The 17,546-nt window shown below is 49.9% G+C and overlaps 1 protein-coding gene across 1 annotated transcript; it reads right to left on the bottom strand.

Moving 5' to 3' along the window:
• Positions 1 to 2,739: 2,739 nt before the first annotated feature.
• Positions 2,740 to 16,973, bottom strand: ADCK2 (aarF domain containing kinase 2). The gene is made up of 8 exons (XM_010854952.1): positions 16,020 to 16,973; positions 14,177 to 14,323; positions 11,898 to 12,026; positions 10,843 to 10,938; positions 10,441 to 10,692; positions 8,803 to 8,931; positions 7,550 to 7,603; positions 2,740 to 3,162 (listed from the first exon to the last, which is right to left on the bottom strand). Exons 1-8 carry the CDS (start codon positions 16,947 to 16,949, stop codon positions 3,022 to 3,024), a joined length of 1,878 nt encoding a protein of 625 aa, XP_010853254.1. The 5' UTR covers positions 16,950 to 16,973; the 3' UTR covers positions 2,740 to 3,021.
• Positions 16,974 to 17,546: the final 573 nt, after the last annotated feature.

Here is a 17,546-nt window from a genome sequence, read left to right as displayed (position 1 = left end):
CTTCAGGTAAACTAAAATTCACTTACCGCCCCCCATCTTTCTTGCTCAGTTACAAAATAAAAACTTTTAACTTTAATGCTGGCTTGTATTTAAAACAATATTGTTCTATAGACCATTTGTGCGGTCCTTAGCTCTAATGTTTTGCATCACTAATTCTGATTTTTTACTATGAAAAGTTTAGGGTCCCCATCAGCACACTATTTTGACTGTTTACGTAACAGCAATGCATGTTTGTGTTGCAGACATGTTCTAAAAATTCCAAGGGCAAATATCCCTGACTGCCTTTTGCAGGTTGCACAATGGCTCTCTTTTTGATTCTCAGAAAAGCACACTGCAGGGGAATGAGGAAAGAAAAAAAAACTTGTTCACAAGGCTTCATGTTTATTTAATCTTCTACTTTTGTTCTTTATTATTATTATTATATATTTTTGGCTGCACACATGTCTCTTGGAATCTTACTTTTGCAACCAGGGATTGAACATGGACCATGGCAGTGAAAGCACTGAGTCTTAACCACCGACCGCCAGGGAATTCCCTAATTTTCTACGTTTAAAGGTTGCTTGATCACCCTTTCCCTCTAAGTTTCCAAAAGAAGAAAGAACTTACCTTTCCAGCAGTTTTAACACAGAAATGAACCTTGTTCTTTCTACTTTGGAGGGACTAAACTGGGATCTCCCTTCCAAGTGATGCCCCATTGCCCCTTTATCTACTTATACCCAAGAAGTAGCGTTTTCTCCTTATGAAGATGAATGTATAAATCGTTTAGCCTTTTTAAGATGCTTATTTTAAAAATCAGCAAATTACCTATATTAAAGCACAGCCATTAATAACCATTTTTCTCTTCAATTCAACCTGTGTTCATTTTCTGTTGCTGCTGTAATGACTCCTGAGCTACTGAGGCCCTCGGTCCAGCACCCCACAAGGAACTACATGAGTAAGCCTGAATTCAGACCTACCCCAGTGGAGCCCCAAGATGCTTGTAGCCATGCAAGACTGAGCAGAGGACCCACCAAGCTTCGCCTACATTTCTGACCTGCAGAGACTACCAGGTATTAAACTGCTGTATTTGTGGGTAGTGTGTATGCAGTGAGAGATAACTAATGATTATCACAGTAAGTTGATGGAATCCACTGGCTTTCAAGAAAGGTTCAGAGGTGCTGGTGTTCACTCAGGGAGACATCGCTCTGTGTTGGTGCCCCCGTCTCTTGGCCCACAGCACAAAGGCATGTGCATTTGGCATAAAGGGCTGAATGTCTGGCTGGTTTGCCCATAGGAGGGAGCTGAACAGGGTTACCTGGAGCCCCCAGGCTCTCACTGCCTGACTCAAATGCCCTACCCTCAAGACTTGGGAAGTGCCAATAACATCTCCACCCCTCTTAAAAAACAAAAAAAAACTGCACCAAGGGAATCTCTGTCCAATATCTAAAGATAACTTCTGTTCTCAGTTGTTCCCTAAAAGACAGGAACTTTATCCTTAAGAAGGAAAGAATGGGAGAATCTAGTCCTTCAGTCACAGCAGGACTCAGAGAGCAGGAACGCTCGACTTTCCACTCACTGTCTAGAGCAGTCTCCAAAACAAGCAGGAGAATCCACTGGGATGCAGGGGAAAACATTCCTTTTAAACAAAATTAAGAAATTAAGCTTTATTAATATCCACTCTACAAACTGACCCTGGGATGCTCTGAGTCCATGTGGGCCAGCCACGTGTCAGAGCAGCTTTGAGAGAATGGCCTGTGAGCTGGCCCAGTGCAGAGGGCCAGGCAATGGCCGCCCCATTTTCCTTCACTGCTGGAGTGTCGCTGGGTGCTACTGCAAATCTCAAGTCCTGGTTAACAGGATGTGAAAGTGTTAGCCACTCAGACGTGTCCAACTCTCTGCGACACCATGGACTACAGCCCCCCCAGGCTCCTCTGTCCATGGAGTTTCCCAGGCAAGAATACTGGAGTGGACTGTCATGCCCTTCTTCAGGGGATCTTCCTGATCAGGGATGGAACCAGGGTCTCTAGTATTGCAGGAAGATTCTTTACTGTCTGAGCCACCAGGGAAGCCCTAACAGAAATGTACTGATTATATTATCTGTTTGTTAATATTAACCAAAATTAGCCCTGTAGAATGCTCAGAAAAAAACAGTATCTAAATGCTAATATGTGAGCACAGGGAAACTTCAAGTAAAATAGTGGAGCTGACTCTGTTCCTGTCTCTAGTATGTCACATTAACCATTGATCATTGTGGTTTTTTTTTTTTCATTTTACCTTATAATAAAATTTAGCAAGATTGGCAAAAAAGATTTTAAATTATCAAAAGGATAATTTGAGATACAGTGAAACGTGCCCTAAGTGTAAGCTCTGTCTTCAGAGATTTGCTGGTGATGGTAGAACCTGTATAAACCTTATAAATAAATTATATGTGCATGTATATATAAATATATGCAACCCTTTACCAACAGGGCACATAATCAAAACATTTGAGGGGAAAAAACAAAACAGAAAAACAACACAAAATACCTGGGGGGATTCCCTGGCAGTTTAGTGGTTAGGACTCGGTGCAAAGGGCATGGGTTCAATCCCTGGTCAGGAAATTAAGATCTCGCAAGGTATGTGCCACACCCCCCCAAAATTTGGAAACCATGGGTCTACAGGATTCTGTGACATTTTCTAACCTAAATACCAGAGTCTGGAAAGAACCAGGAAGACCAGCCTGATCCAGGAGTACAGATGTTAAGAGAAGAGAAAAAACCAGAAAACAAAATAACTAAGTTTATTCATCCTCCTCCAGAGAATGTTTTCCCTGAAACAGTTTCTCTGACACCAGGCCCAGCTTCCATACCTGAGCTGTCAGGACCCTCCCTCCTTTTACTTCCCCAGGAAACCCAGACCTTTGGAAACAGATGCTTGAAACCAAACCAGAGTGAAACACAGTGGCAGGCCCTCCACAATCCCAGTCCTAGGACGTCCAAGCTGCCACAGAAGAGGCTGTTGGGAGCGGCCTCTTGTTCCAAGAGGAAGCCCCCACTGCTGCCGTCAGCGGGAGGTCACTAGTCCTTTTAGGAGGAAGGGCTTTGCTGCCTCCAGGATGTCCAGTTTAGGGTCCAGTGAGCGGCCAAGCCCCTCCAGCACCATGATGGCAAACACGATTGAAGCAAAGTTGCTCTCAAGCTTTACCTGAAACAGAGAAACAGGGGTTCTTTCCGAAGCCCACGGATAGACAGAGAGTATCCTGAGTTAACAGGTCAACATCCACTCCTGACAAAAAAAACAGATGATTTTTATCATCTATGTAATACTCTTACAGATAAAGGACAGATATAGTATGGACCTAACAGAAGCAGAAGATATTAAGAAGAAGTGGCAAAAATATACTTCATGACCCAGAAATGTATTTTTTCTAAGAATACACTGTATGACCCAGATCACCACAATGGTGTGATCACTCACCTAGAGCAGACATCCTGGAATGCGAAGTCAAGTGGACCTTAGGAAGCATCACTACGAACAAAACTAGTGGAGGTGATGGAATTCCAGTTGAGCTATTTCAAATCCTGAAAGATGATGCTGTGAAAGTGCTGCACTAAAACTCAGCAGTGGCCACAGGACTGGAAAAGGTCAGGTTTCATTTCAGTCCCAAAGAAAGGTAATGCCAAAGAATGTTCCCACTACCACATAGTTGCACTCATCTCACATGCTAGCAAGGTCATGCTCAAAATTCTCCAAGCCTGGATTCAACAGTACGTGAACTGTGAACTTCCAGACGTTCCAGTTGGATTTAGAAAAGGCAGAGGAACCAGAGATCAAATTGCCAACATCCGCTGGATCATCAAAAAAGCAAGAGAGTTCCAAAAAAAACATCTACTTCTGCTTTATTGACTACGCCAAAGTCTTTGACTGTGTGGATCACAACAAACTGGAAAATTCTTCAAGAGATGGAAATACCAGACCACCTGACCCGCCTCCTGGGAAATCTGTATGCAGGTCAAGAAGCAACAGTTAGAACTGGACATGGAACAACAGACTGGTTCCAAATCGGGAAAGGAGTACATCAAGGCTAATTACCCTTGTGCACCCTGCTTAATTAGCTGGATGAAGCACAAGCTGGAATCAAGATTGCCAGGAGAAATATCAATAACCTCAGATACGCAGATGACACCAGCCTTATGGCAGAAAGTGAAGAACTAAAGAGCCTCTTGATGAAAGTGAAGGAGGAGAATGAAAAAGTTGGCTTAAAACTCAACATTTAGAAAACTAGGATCACGGCATCCAGTCCCATCACTCCATGGCAAATAGATGAGGAAACAATAGAAACAGTGAAAGACTTTATTTTTCTGGGCTCCAAAATCACTGCACATGGTGACTGCAGCCATGAAATTAAAAGACACTTGCTCCTTGGGAGAAAAGTTATGACCAACCTAGACAGCATATTAAAAAGCAGAGACATTACTTTGCCAACAAAGGTCTGTCTGGTCAAAGCTATGGTTTTTCCAGTAGTCATGTATGGATGTGAGAGTTGGACTATAAAGAAAGCTGAGCACCGAAGAACTGATGCTTTTGAACTATGGTGTTGGAGAAGATTCTTGAGAGTCCCTTGGACTGCAAGGAGATCCAACCAGTCCATCCTAAGGAAATCAGTCCTGAATAGTCATTACAAGGACTGATGCTGAAGCTGAAACTCCAATACTTTGGCCACCTGATGTGAAGAACTGACTTATTGGTAAAGACCCTGATGCTGGGAAAGATTAAAGGCAGGAGGAGAATGGGAGGACAGAGGATGAGATGGTTGGATGGTATCACCAACTCCATGGACATGAGTTTGAGTAAGCTCCAGGAGTTGGTGATGGACAGAGAAGCCTGGCGTGCTGCAGTCCATGGGGTAACAAAGAATCAGATATGACTGAGTGACTGAACTGAACTGAACATTCTTTTCCCTATCCAGTCATTTTCCCCACCATCCCGTCTATTCACCCAACCCCCCACCCACTAGAAATAGTAAGAAAAAATCTGGGGGATGCAGTGTGTACAGCTCTTCTCTAAGGGAGGTGTGTGAGTATGTGAATGACTTAAAAAATACTAAAGTGAAAAGTTCACAGCCACACCAGAAACTGGGCTTCCCTGGTGGCTCAGCAGTAAAGAACCTGCCTGCCAATACAGGAGACTTGGGTTCCATCCTTGGGTCGGGAAGATCCCCTGGAGAACAGAATGGCTACTACTCCAGTATTCTTGCCTAGAGAATTCCATGGACAGAGGAGCCTGGTGGGCTACAGGCTATGGGGTTGCAAAGAGTCAGACACAACTTACCGATTAAACAACAAACAACACCAGAAACTATAAATCTAAATATGGTCATTCTTTGAAATCCACAGTAGTCTTTTTGAGACCAAGCACACCTGGCTTTGATCAAATACAGCAGGGTTTCTTCCCCTTTGGAGCCAGATTAACAGTAATAATAGTTTACATGGATTACCCAGTTAATCCTCAACTTCATTATGCCCGTTCAGTGGATAAGGAAGCTAAGGCTCAGGGTGGCTGAGTGATTTGCTTGAGTCCTCTGGGTGAAGAGGAGTCTGTTTGTTGTTTATTTTAGTCACCAAGTCATGTTCGACTCTTTTGGGATCCCATGGCCTGTAGCCCGCCAGGCTCCTCTGTCCATGGGATTTCCCAGGCAAGAATACTGGAGGGGGTAGCCATTCCCTTCCCCTGGGGATCTTCCCAAACTAGGGATTGAACTTATGTCTCCTGCATTGACAAGAGAGTTCTTAACCACTGAGCCACCAGGGAAGCCCACATGAGGAGGAGTTGAGCCAGGATTTAAACCTAGAACAGGAATCTGCTTTCAGGTGGACAGAAGGTCAGGAAATGGAAGAATGACTCATGGGGAAATAACCTTTGATGAAAGTAAAGGGTCTTTTCTCAGTTAAGGCCCAGAAAGCTGTCTGAGGGGTCAGATGGGCAAATCAGAAGAAAGCAGCGTGCTACATATGCACACTCACGGTGGGAGTGTAAAATCGTGTAGACTTCTGTGGGCTGAAGCCTACCAGGCTCCTCCATCTATGGGATTCTCCAGGCAAGAATACCGGAATGGACTGACATTCCTTCTCCAGGGGATCTTTCCAACCCAAGGATGGAACCCAGGTCTCCCGCATTGCAGACAGACCCTTTACCCTCTGAGCCATCAGGGAAGCCCTGTATAAATCTATATTTTAATTAAAAAAAAAACTATATCATCTAGCAATCCCAGTTCTGTGTAAATATCCAAAAGAATTTGAAACCAGGATCTCAAAGCAATATTTGCACCCTCGTGTTCACTGCAGCATTGTTCTTAGTAGCCAAGAGGTACAAGTGGCCCAAATGTCCATCAGAGGATGAACAAATAAAGAAAATATGGTTAAGTACATACAATGGAATATTATTTGGTCTTTAAAAAGGAAATCCTGTCATCTGCTGCAACATGCATGAACCTCAAGAACACTCCATTGAGTGAAATAAGCCAGTCACAGAAGGACAAATACCATATGATCCTACTTATAGGAAAAATCAAGAGTCATCAAAACCATGGACCTTCTGCTTGCCAGGGGCTCAGGGAAGAGAGACACGGAGTTTTTGTTCAGTAGGAATAGGGTTTTATTAGAGATCTAGAGATCTGTTCCACAACTGTGTGGATGTGGTTGACACTGCTGTACGGTACACTTGGAGGTGGGTAGGGGTAAACTGTATATTAGTTTTTAACCATAATTTAAATTTTTAAAATTATTTTAAATTAAGCGCCTGGTGAAATATTTGAAGAGAATGGCTGTACTTGGCCCTCTCTCTGCTCTCCCATCCTGGGAATCACGATGACAACAGCAAACATCTAAAGCACTAGTAACCGTTGTGTCCCACACGGGTGTGAGGAAGGCTATGTACCAATGGGGGCCCCAGGGCTAAAGAACAAAGTCACTGGAAGTGGGGCTCCCTGGTCAGGTGGCCTCAGGGGCCAGGGCGAGTTGCTTGGTGCCAGCCTCAAGGAATGTTGGGATTAAATCAGATACTAATAAATGTTATACAACTGAATTAGGTGGCTAAAGGGAGGTCAGAGCGCACTGATCACCGTGTCACGGCCTCATCTGGCCCTCCTGGCAGCCTCCGGGGACTTGGAGAGGCTGCCCAGGTCAGAGCTGGTGGGCACTGAGCTGGCTATGAGCCTCACCCTCCCCGTCCTAAGCAAATGAACTCCCAGGAGTGTGTTTTCATTTCCAGCTCTCTCCAAGCCAGCCCCCAGCAATGATGAAAGCTTTCCCTAATCCTAACATGAAATTTAATTCATTTTTAAAATAGAACTTGTCAAAGCTCTTAGAAAGCATAAAGTTTTTCCCCCCGAACCCCACCAATGATCAAAGGAAAACCTTGCTGGACATCAGGGAGTAGAAACAGCACTCTTAGCAGAGGGATCAGTGTGCAGAACGTTTCTAAAAGAGACCTCCCAAAAGAAAAAACCCTGCCACAACCCTGAGGCCACTTGCCTTCCCCACAGACCTCCCTCCTGCCTGACCAGAGAGCGAGCTCCCCGCCCAGGCCTCACCTTGTGAGTCATCAGCAACTTAAAGACATTCGAGAGAAGGCTGGAAACTTGAAGCTGGAAAACAGAACAAAGAGCCTGAGAGCTACTGGGAGCCACTTCTCTCCCTTACCTGCCCCTCACCCACCCACACATCCACACCCACACCCACACACACCCCAGTGATCGGAAATGGACTGCCTGACAAATCCCCAAAAGGACTACATTCACACAAGCCCAACTTCCATCTCATGACTGAGTTCAAAGACCACCGCCCCCCCAGGAGAACTAGCCTAGAGGCCTCTTCCCCAGCACGCCCAGCACATACAGAAATCACATGGGAATAAATAAGACAGGCAGTGCCAAGGGCCAGCTGTCACTCCTCACTGCCCGGGGGCCACCTCTTGTTCTGACTCGATCTGGCTAGAGTGGACTTGGGAATGAACTTGGGAAGAAAAGTCAGCTTTGTTAGAACTGTGTGCAGAATTCAAAGTGGGCTCCACTTCAAGTAAGGGCTTCCCTGGTGGCTCAGATGGTAAAGAATTCGCCTGCAATGCGGGAGACCCGAGTCCAATCCCTGGGTCCGGGAAGATTCCCCAGAGAAGGGAATGGCAACCCACTCCACTATTCTTGCCTGGAGAATCCGCTAGACAGTGGAGCCTGGCGGGCTATAGTCCGTGGGGGTTGCAAAAAGTCAGACACGGGTGAGCAACTAACACTTTCACTTTTCTGCTTCAGGTCTAAATAAAGGTTGTGAACACTAGGTGAGTTCTTTGTCTACTCAGGGGCCTCAGTGCTCCCTCCCCCACCCCATGCTCAGCTGAGCTCCATGTAGATGAAGCTGCAGAACAGCACCCGGGTCTGGACAGGTGTGCAGTATCACATGTATCACCCCCTCCCCCGGCAACCACCCAGGAGAGCCCAGTCAAGGAGCCACTCTTGAGAGTTGGAGATTTTAGTGGGCCTCCTTACCCCTGGAGGATGTGGGCAGAGGAAAAGGTTTGTTCTTTATCTGCCTTAAAACTCAAGCCATGGGGTAGGAGGTGGGAGCGAGGTTCAAGACGGAGGGGACATATGTATACCTATGGCCAATTCATGTTATGTATGGCAAAAATCAACACAATATTGGATAAGCAATTATCCTTCAATTAAAAATAAATAAAAAAAGAAAAACTCAAGTCCCCTCAAGACCTCTCCCTTAGACCTGCAGTTTGCGCTGTCCAAGGGCAAGGTCGGTAAACACCCCAGGAACCCCAGCCCTCCAGTGGCCTGCTCACCTTTTCCAGGGTGATGGTGTTCTTCCTGGCCTGGGTCACCAGCCGGGCCATCTCAGCCTTAAATCCCTCCACGTCCTCGCACTCGCTGGCCCGGGCATGGTGCAGGATGAGCTCAGCCACCCTTTGGCCCTGGAAGATGGAAAAAACATGCTAGAATCAAGAGGGCCTAACCCTGGATTCTCTGCCCAAACGCCTTCAGATCCTAGTTCTTTCCACCCCAGTTTCTCTACCCTCCTGCTTTTGCGCCCCACCCTCATCCATTTTTAACTTTACCTCACTGCCTTCCAATAATACCTGGTTATCAATCAAAGCCTTTTGATCCTTTTGAGGCGAGGCCCCACCTGTGCTCAGCACAATCAAAGGCCAGAGCTGTGTGGTCTCCTTTGTCTCTGAGGCCACACAGGCCCAGTGGCTGAGTCTGGGCCCTGTTGCTCACACTCCTCACGGCACTGCTTGCCAACCAACCGGCCTGGCCCAGAGGCCTGGCTCCGGGGCGGACTAGCCATACTCTCCTCAAGGGCGGTCTTCCTGCCTGAGCAGAATTCCCCACTCACAGCCTGCTGGCTCCTCCTCCACCCAGGATGCTCCAAGGTCTTCCTAACACCCACCTGGCCCCCTTGGTCATGGCCAGGGAGCCAAGCTCTTCCTCCTTGACTATGACCTTCTTCCTTTGCCCAAACCTGTGCAGAGGAGAACCTCCCAGCCCCCACCTACCACTGCACCTCGGTCTTTAACCTTGGCCCGGGGACACTTTCAAACTGGCTCAGACTCAAGCCTCTGGTCTACCCACCTCCACCCCTCCTCCACCCCAGAAGCCTCCTAAGCAGGGCTTCTCTCAATTTTGCCCTTTTTTCCCAGGTTTTTCTTTTTTTCCCCCAAAAATTTATTTAGCTGCATCGGGTCTTAGGTGTGGCATGTGGGACCTTTAGTTACGGTATGCAGACTCTTAGTCCTGGCATGTGGGATCTATTTCCCTGACCAGGGATTGAAGCCAGGCCCCCTGCACTGGGAGTGCGAACCACCAGGGAAGTCTGTCCAGCTCCGTCTTTCCCTGGGTCTTTCCTGCTGGAGAATTCACTGTCACCCTTGATGTGGCACTTTAGGTTGACTCTCATAAAGGTTTCGCTGAGTCCCTTTTCCTAAATAAGAATCCTCAACCACTGGAGCCCCTCAGAGGCGTGGGATGAGAAGTGAAAACCAGTCATCTCCTCCTGCCCCAGGTGTCTTCCCACACCTGGGAGTAAGTTCCCTGAGCCGCTGCTTCTTTCCAGCCCCACCTTCTCAAAGCAGATAGCACACATTTGGGGCCGCTATTAGTCAAGAAGCTAGCATTTCCAAAGCCCAACTCTATAGTGACTGAGGAAAGAAGAGAAACCACCAGAACACCACTTGAGAAGGAGGCATTTCTTCCTGTCATCCTAAATCATCTGCTGCCAGGAACAAGCCTGTTCTATGGACCCTCCATGGCTTCATCTCCTGGGCTCCTCTTCCTCCTCCCTCCTTCATCTCTCTGAAGCACCCTTGGCAAATGCCAGCATTAACAAGAATGACAAACCCTGAGGAGCCCGGTGGTTTAAAAAAAACTCAGCTCCAACCACCTCTCCCTCCACCTCCCCTCCAGGGCCCGGCGGGCCTCACCTGGCCCATGGCCACAGCCATGAAGACAGCCCGGAAGTTCCTCAGGTCTGCAGCCTGCAGCTCGGCCACGATGCCGGCGTCCAGCAGCACCAGGCGCAGCGGGCAGCGCGCCGGCGACACAGCCACCACCAGCGCCTCGCAGACGTCCACCGGCTGCAGCCGCGCCTCTGGGCCCTGGGCAAGACCGTCGGCGCCCTGGACGAGGATGTTCCCGGGGTGAAGGTCCGCGTGGACGAAGTTGTCCACAAATATCTGCAGAGAGACCAGAGCTACTCCAGGCTGAGTCAGCCTCACCATCCCACCTCCACCAGGCCACTCACAGAAAAGCTTCCAGGGTGACGGCGAGTTCCCGGAGATCTAGGACAAGGCGGAGAGGCAGCACGCTCCCCGCGGTGAGCTCACCATCTTCAGGAGCATGTTGATCCCCAGCCGCGCAATCTTCCTCTTCACGTCCAGGGGAATCCCTGCGTGCTGGTAGCTGGACACGGGCACACTCTCCTGTGAGGAAGTCGGGGTGAGAACCGCTTCAGTCGCACAGCCCGCGACTGCACAGCTCCTCATCCTCCCGGGGACACACAGCTGCTGCCTTCCCTCTGACTGGGGAGTGACCCGAAGCGTTTTTCCTTTCCTATAATGCCTGTGAATCCGTCACCCACAAATGAGTTGTAACCGACGTTTATGCTTCCCTTCTGTAATACGTCTCAAAAAGTCCCATAGGTTCCCCAGGGAGGAAACCCACTGACTGCCGCCCACAGGTAAGAGAGGCTGTGAGGTCAGGGTGAGCTTGTTTCTAGTCAAGAATCAGCCAACAGGGACACGAAGGAGCTCTGTGACCTCACTGGAGGAGAAAGAAAAGGAAGAGAGAAGAAAGGGGACCTGCTCCATAGGCACCTGATGCAGGTCGGTTATTTAATTGTCAAAGCAGCCTATTGAGATAGATCTTGGAATCCTTAATTAACAAATTAAAGAACTAAAGCCCAGAGAGTTTAAGTAACTTGCTCAAAGTCACACAGCTAGCAACAGTGGGTCATTCAGGCCACTCCTCTGGGTCTCATTACCATCTTTACAAAGGAAGCTGGACCAGAAGACAGCTAAGCCCATAAGGCCCTTCTCTGTGTGGAGGGCGTTTTGCATTCAGTGTGTCATGGACTCCTAAGACAGGAAGGGTATCCTGCTGTTCTACAGGAAGTAACTGAAGCCACCCAGCAAATATTGGGTTGGCCAAAAAAGTCATTCGGGTTTTTTGTAAAAGTGTACGGAAAAACCAGAATCAGATACAATTGGCAGAGCAGACTTCCAGCAAGTCTGAGGGCAGGGCCAGGCTCTTCCCGCCTTGCTACCCTACCTCCCACCGTCAGGCGGCTCCAAACCCCTTTTAGACTCAAGCCTTCCTGTGCAGCAGAGACAACCTGGCTGTGAGTAAAGGGCAACCGGCTAGGGGAAGCTCTCACTCTTACTTCATATGTCTCCACCAGGACATCCTTGGTGACGAAGGGACGCAGAGGCGTGGGGAATTTGACAGAGTTCACATTCAGGAAGTTGCACTGGAAGAGTTCAAGATTCCGAGCCTCGTACCGCAGGTCGATCTACAGACAAGTGGAGAGAAGAGGTGAGGGAGGGGGTAGTCTGGGCCAGGGACAGCAACGCTGAACCCCCCAAGAGCTGGCAGAGCCTGAGACTCACCTGCCTGCCCCAGCTAACCTCCTGCAGAACTCCCAGGACACTTGAGGGTGAGGGCTGCCCCGGAAGTCCCAACCCCCCATCCCTCCCCACCACATGACTCCAAGCTGCAGACAGCAGAGACACTGGAGAACTTATCAGAGTTCATATTCACCCCGCCCCCAAGGAGTCCCTGCAGAGGATTCCTTCTCTCTCACCCTTCACACCCATGGGAGACTCGCTGCCATCAGCTCTGCAGCCCTCACCACGCTCAGAGCTGTTCTTTTCTATCCCACTGTTCCTCCCAAGGTGACTTGAAACCAATCACCTGAACCCTAACAGAGGTGTCTTAGTTGGGCTCCCTGTCCCCCACCTCCCCTCTCTACAATCCATCTGCTGGTGCCCCCCACCACCTGCAGGATGGAGTCTGCATTGCTTAGGATGACGTCCGAGGTGGGTCATGGTCTGGGCCCTGCTTCTCCCTCCAGGTACATCTCTTGTGATATGGCCTCCTTCTTTTACAGCCCCAAACTCCGGCTGCACCCAATCTGTAGACCGGGAATGTCCCAGCCTGCCTAACACTTCCCCTCTGACTGCCTTCTGTACTCCACCTGACTGGAATGTTCTTCCCCCATTGGGTCTAACTGCGGACACTCTCCTTTCAAGACTCTGCTCAAGTCTGGGGAGCCTGGACCCACAGGGTGGAATAACCACTTCCTCTGTTGGGCCTCGGCTAAGCCCAGCTGAACCCGTAAGAACTCCTATTGTAACTAGCACTTGTGCTACAAATATTTCACATCAGCCCTCCTCCTCCTAGTATATACTTCTTGGGACCAATCAGGAGGGCACATTTGCCCAGCCAGGACTGGGTCCCACCATCACAGGAGATTCAGGGAACCCCACTTGTTTTCTTAGTTCACCAGATCCTAACAGTTTTTAATACTTGTTGTATGAATTTATAAATGAACATCCATCCCCCTACATACACCCAGACTCTAAGCTTTCAAGCCAGGCAGCATTATGAGACCACCGAGAGCTACAGCTGGTAGGAAGAGTTGATTTTTAAGGCAAAATGGGGTGAGTTGTAGAGCTGTAGAGGTCTGAACTTGAAGTGATGGGATCTCACAATGTGTATCAGACTTCTTGAAGCAGAACTGAAGCTCAAGCGGGTGGTGGAACTGAGAGTATTAACACCAAGATGGGTGTTGGAACAGCAGCTATTTTTCTGTTTTAATTTTCTTTTATTATCAAAAGTAGACACCTCCATATCATAAAGCCAAGCTTTCTAAACATGAAAATGCATCACTGGGGCTTAAAACCCTAAGTCAGACGATATAAATGAAGATTGGGCACACGGCCTCTGAAAGCCTATCAATTTCTGTGCCAACTGCCAGGAAGCCAGCACAGATGGCTCCTTGGAGCCCTGAGTGACTCCACTGTGTCTACTGAGTCTGGCTCCTTAAACAGGTGTCCCAAAGGCCCTGCACAGGGCCCTTGTCTACTCATTAAACCCCAGAAACAAAGGAAAACCAAGGCACAGTATGTGACTTCGCCGATTCTTCTCCTGGAATGTGGCCATTGATTGCAGCACAGATAATGCTATCTGTTCCACCAGACTCATTTCGTTTGCAGCCCAGGCTATATGCAAGACCGCCTTCCCCAAGTTCCCTCGTAGTTACACTGGGCCTGACATGTAGCCTTGGAAGAAGTGAGGTTCATCATTTCCAGGCCTGGCCACAGAATCCTTTATGTGACGCTTCATGGTCTCTCTCCCCATTCCACACTAAGCCCAGATGACTAATTTTGGAGGAAACTGGGTCCCTGAATAACAATGGAGTGGAACTCCCACCTGCTCCCTCAGTTTACCTGCATGGAACTTCCACAGAATAGCAAGAAATAACCTTGCTGCCTAACTCACTGAGGTTTGGATATTCTTTGTTATATCAGCTATCCTGACTAATATTCTACATTAGCCATAGTGCCCTGGGAAAATGCTCATCCATTCAGCATTTACTAAGCAGCTGCTAACAGCAAAAACTGTCGTGTGCTATTTACGATTGAGAGAAGGCGAATTCACCTGCTGCACCATAAGCTTCTCAAATTCCTCCACGATCTCAGGCAAGCTGAGCCACTTGATTCCTGGCAAAACTGTGAGGACCCGGCTGCCCATCTTCATCAGCAGCAGGTCCATCTGCACCTGAGCGAGCAGGCCAGGGTGCAACACCTGCCAAAAGAGGAACAGTGAGACAGAGAAGGGATCAATCAGGGATCAATCAAACATTTACCTAGCCAGAGCTGGGTCCCACCATCAAAAGAGATCTAGGGGACTTCCCTGGCAATTCAGCAGTTAAGACTTCATGCTTCCAATGCAGGGGGTGCAGGTTCGATCCCTGGTTGAGAAACAAACGTCACATGTGCCTTGTGGTGCAGCCAACATCCCCCCACAACCCCCCGAAAAAAAAGGACAATCAGCTGGCCGAGGGGAAGCAGGTCCAACACTCATTCCTTTGTGCCTTCCTGAGGGGCAGGAGGGCAGCTCCCCTGAGCGGCACTCAGCTTTGCTGGGAAGAACAGGTTGGCCTCCCTTCCAGATACACTGAGCTTAGATCAGCGGCTCCCAAACATCAGCGAGCATAAAAGCCAACATGGGCTGCTTAGTAAAAGTGTGGACCTCCAGCCTCCTCCAGGACCTACTGAATCAGACTGGCTGGGAGGCCAGGTGGAAATCTGCATTTTACTGAGTGTTCAGGTAACTGAGTCAGGTAGTCCCAAGCCTACAAAATACTGCTGTAGAGTTACAGGACTCCAGAGGTGAGATGGAAAGAGCTCTGGGTTTCAAAAACTCCAGTTCTGCAACTCATCTCCTGGATGAAACTGGACCGGCCACTCAACCTCTTCTCAGCCTCCTGTTCCATCATTTAAAACACGCAGATAACAGCCTCTACCTCCACCACAAATCCTTTTCAGAATAAAGTGGAATATAAATAAACATGTAAGAAAAACTAGTACAGGGACTTCCTTGGTGGTCCAGTGGCTAAGACTCTGGGCTCCCAATGCAGGGGGCCCAGGTTCAACCCTTGGTGGGAGAAGGAGATCCCGCATGCCACAGCTAAGAACCAGCACAGCCAAATAAATAAATAAGCAATTTTTTTTTGAACCTGTTTAAAAAAAGAATGCCCATCTCAGGTACCTCATACATATGAAATAAAGCATCTGACTTGATGGGCACATATACTCCTTTAGTCTCCCACAGAGCACAGGGAAACTTCAAGATACTTTGGACAAGTGTTTCCTAAACATGCCTGATGTTGCAATTCATTTGCAGCAATTATAAAAGGCCAGGTCAGGCTCTCCCCTTAGAAATTATGATTCAGCCTGTCTCAGTAGGCCCCCGTGGGAGGGATTTTTCTGTGAGGGTGAGAACACCAGGGTATTGGCTACTAGGATCCGCTAGTTCTCCTGGGGGTGTCCGGATCAGGGATGGAAAGGTGTGGAGAGGAGAGATGATGGAGCCGGGCAGGGGTGACTGGAAATGAACAGAGAAGGAAGCTGATGTTGTAAAAATGAACGCTGCCCTCTTGGACTCGCCACAGTAACACCTAACCTAGTCTCTCCCATTTATCCTGACCCCAGAGCCAAGAGGTCAGCTGGATGGATGATGGGTCCTCCCCCCGCAGAGAGAACCAACACCAGAGCCTCTTCATCTTCCTTTTTCAGGCCATTCGCATCACTCTCCTTCAAGCCAAGAAATCAAACAGCTTGTGTGTCACAGGTACTCAGATAATGGTCAAGCTGAAAGAAATCAACGGAAGGCAACGTGGGGTAATTTGCAAAGGGTTGTATCCTGACCTGGGTAGCTCGGTGGAGTTGGTGAGGTTTTAGAGATGGGAGGGCCTGGCTGCAAACATTAGAACACTTACTTTCACAGCCACCGGGACAAGGTGATCTGGCTCCTGTTCATGGGCGGTCCCTGAAGCCTGAGACAAGGATGCATTGGATCCAACCAGGTCCGGTTTAGGGAAGAGCAGCCTTTCTACAAATGACTGGTCGGCAAGACTCTCTTGAGGCCTCCCAGCCTTCTCCAGGCGTCCAGAGAGCTCGCCCAGCCCCCCAGCTGCCCCAGTTTCCGAGAACTGCAGTATGGAGGCCGTGGCCAGTCTCTGGATGCTGTCGTTCTCCAGGAAGGCAGGATTGGCACGCGCTTTGTACACTTGGGCCACGCAGCCGGAACCCACTGGCTCTTGCTTCTCAAAGCAGAGGACCCTCCCCCAGTCCTCCCCAAAGGCCTGGCGCAGGATGTGTTCGGTGTGAGTCCAAGGATGGGGCGACACCTGGACGTGCAGCCTGGAGAACTGGGCGCAGAACGCCTCTGAGAAGAGATCCCGCCGGGTGCTGGCCCACTGGCCCAGTTTGATGTAGGTGGGGCCCGAAGTCTCGGTGGCTTTCAGAAGCAGGTGGAGCCAGAGACTGGAGACACTGGGAGCCAGGTAGGTGAGGGGATAGAGTAGGAGGAGAGGGAAGAATTTTACCAAGAGAGCCCCTGCTCTGAGCCAGATGCGCACGTGCAGGAGGAGCCAGCCCAGCCGCCCCTCCAGAGGGACTCTTTCCAGCGGCCCATTTTTAGCCAGGTCACTCCAACTGGTGGTCTGCCGACGTACGCTCTCCGGAGCCCCCTCGCCAATGTCCTCACAGGTGGAGACGAGTTTGGGCAAAGTGCCAAGCAGAAGCCAACAGAGTCTAGCCTTGCGACAGCCCCCAGAGGGTCTCAGAAGGCCGACTTCCTTTCTGAGCACAAAACCTCTCAGGTGCGCCAAGCAGACCCTGAGAGAGAAGCGCCAGGGGGTCACCATCCTCTCCCAGAGGTCACGGCCTCCGTTGCCTGCCTCCACTTAAGGAGGGCCCATCTATATTCCTTCTTTCCGCAAGGAGGACATGAGTCCGGGCCTCCGCTGAGTATTCCGTTTAAGAGCGGGGCGGCAGCGAGATGAAGGGGGCGCGCAGACCTGGCCGCCCGTGTGCAGTCCCCAGGACAGGGACGTGACCTGCGCGAGGTGGCCGCGCGGGCGGAGACGGAGCCGGGCGACCGCAGGGTCACCGCGCACGCCCGCCGGCGCCAGAGTGCACCCGCCGAGGGCCAGGACGCAGCAGGTCTGCGCGGAGAGGGGCGCGAGGGGGACAGATCGGAGGGCCGCGGTGCGGGGAGCCTGGTGGGGGTGAGGAAGAACCAGATAAGGCGAGGGGTGGAGAGCTGGGGCCGGGGCGGGGGCAGCGCTAACGGCGGAGGACCTGGGCAGCGAGCGCGCGGTGGGGAGGAGTCGGGTGGGGGCTCCAGAGAGCCGAGGTCCCAAGGGCACTGGAGGTCTGGGCGCCAGGGGCGCGGAAGGGGAGCGGAGGGTCGCGGAGCGGAGTACCGGAGATCGGGACCCGGGGGGGCCGGGGGGCCGAAG

The sequence above is a fragment of the Bison bison genome, unplaced genomic scaffold (genome assembly GCF_000754665.1).
Source record: "Bison bison bison isolate TAMUID 2011002044 unplaced genomic scaffold, Bison_UMD1.0 scf7180017864352, whole genome shotgun sequence".
Lineage (NCBI taxonomy): Eukaryota > Metazoa > Chordata > Mammalia > Artiodactyla > Bovidae > Bison > Bison bison.
This window is presented reverse-complemented; position numbering and strand designations above follow the sequence as displayed.

What these genes read in the sequence shown, in the direction of transcription:
- ADCK2 (XM_010854952.1), bottom strand. Translation starts at nt 16,949, where the DNA reads ATGGTGACCCCCTGGCGCTTCTCTCTCAGGGTCTGCTTGGCGCACCTG. An exon ending in TCCTGGTGGAGACATATGAA is followed by an intron (nt 10,939 to 11,897) that starts GTAAGAGTGAGA and finishes ACTTCCTCACAG; the next exon opens with GAGAGTGTGCCCGTGTCCAG. An exon ending in ACACCATCACCCTGGAAAAG is followed by an intron (nt 7,604 to 8,802) that starts GTGAGCAGGCCA and finishes TCTGTTTTCCAG; the next exon opens with CTTCAAGTTTCCAGCCTTCT.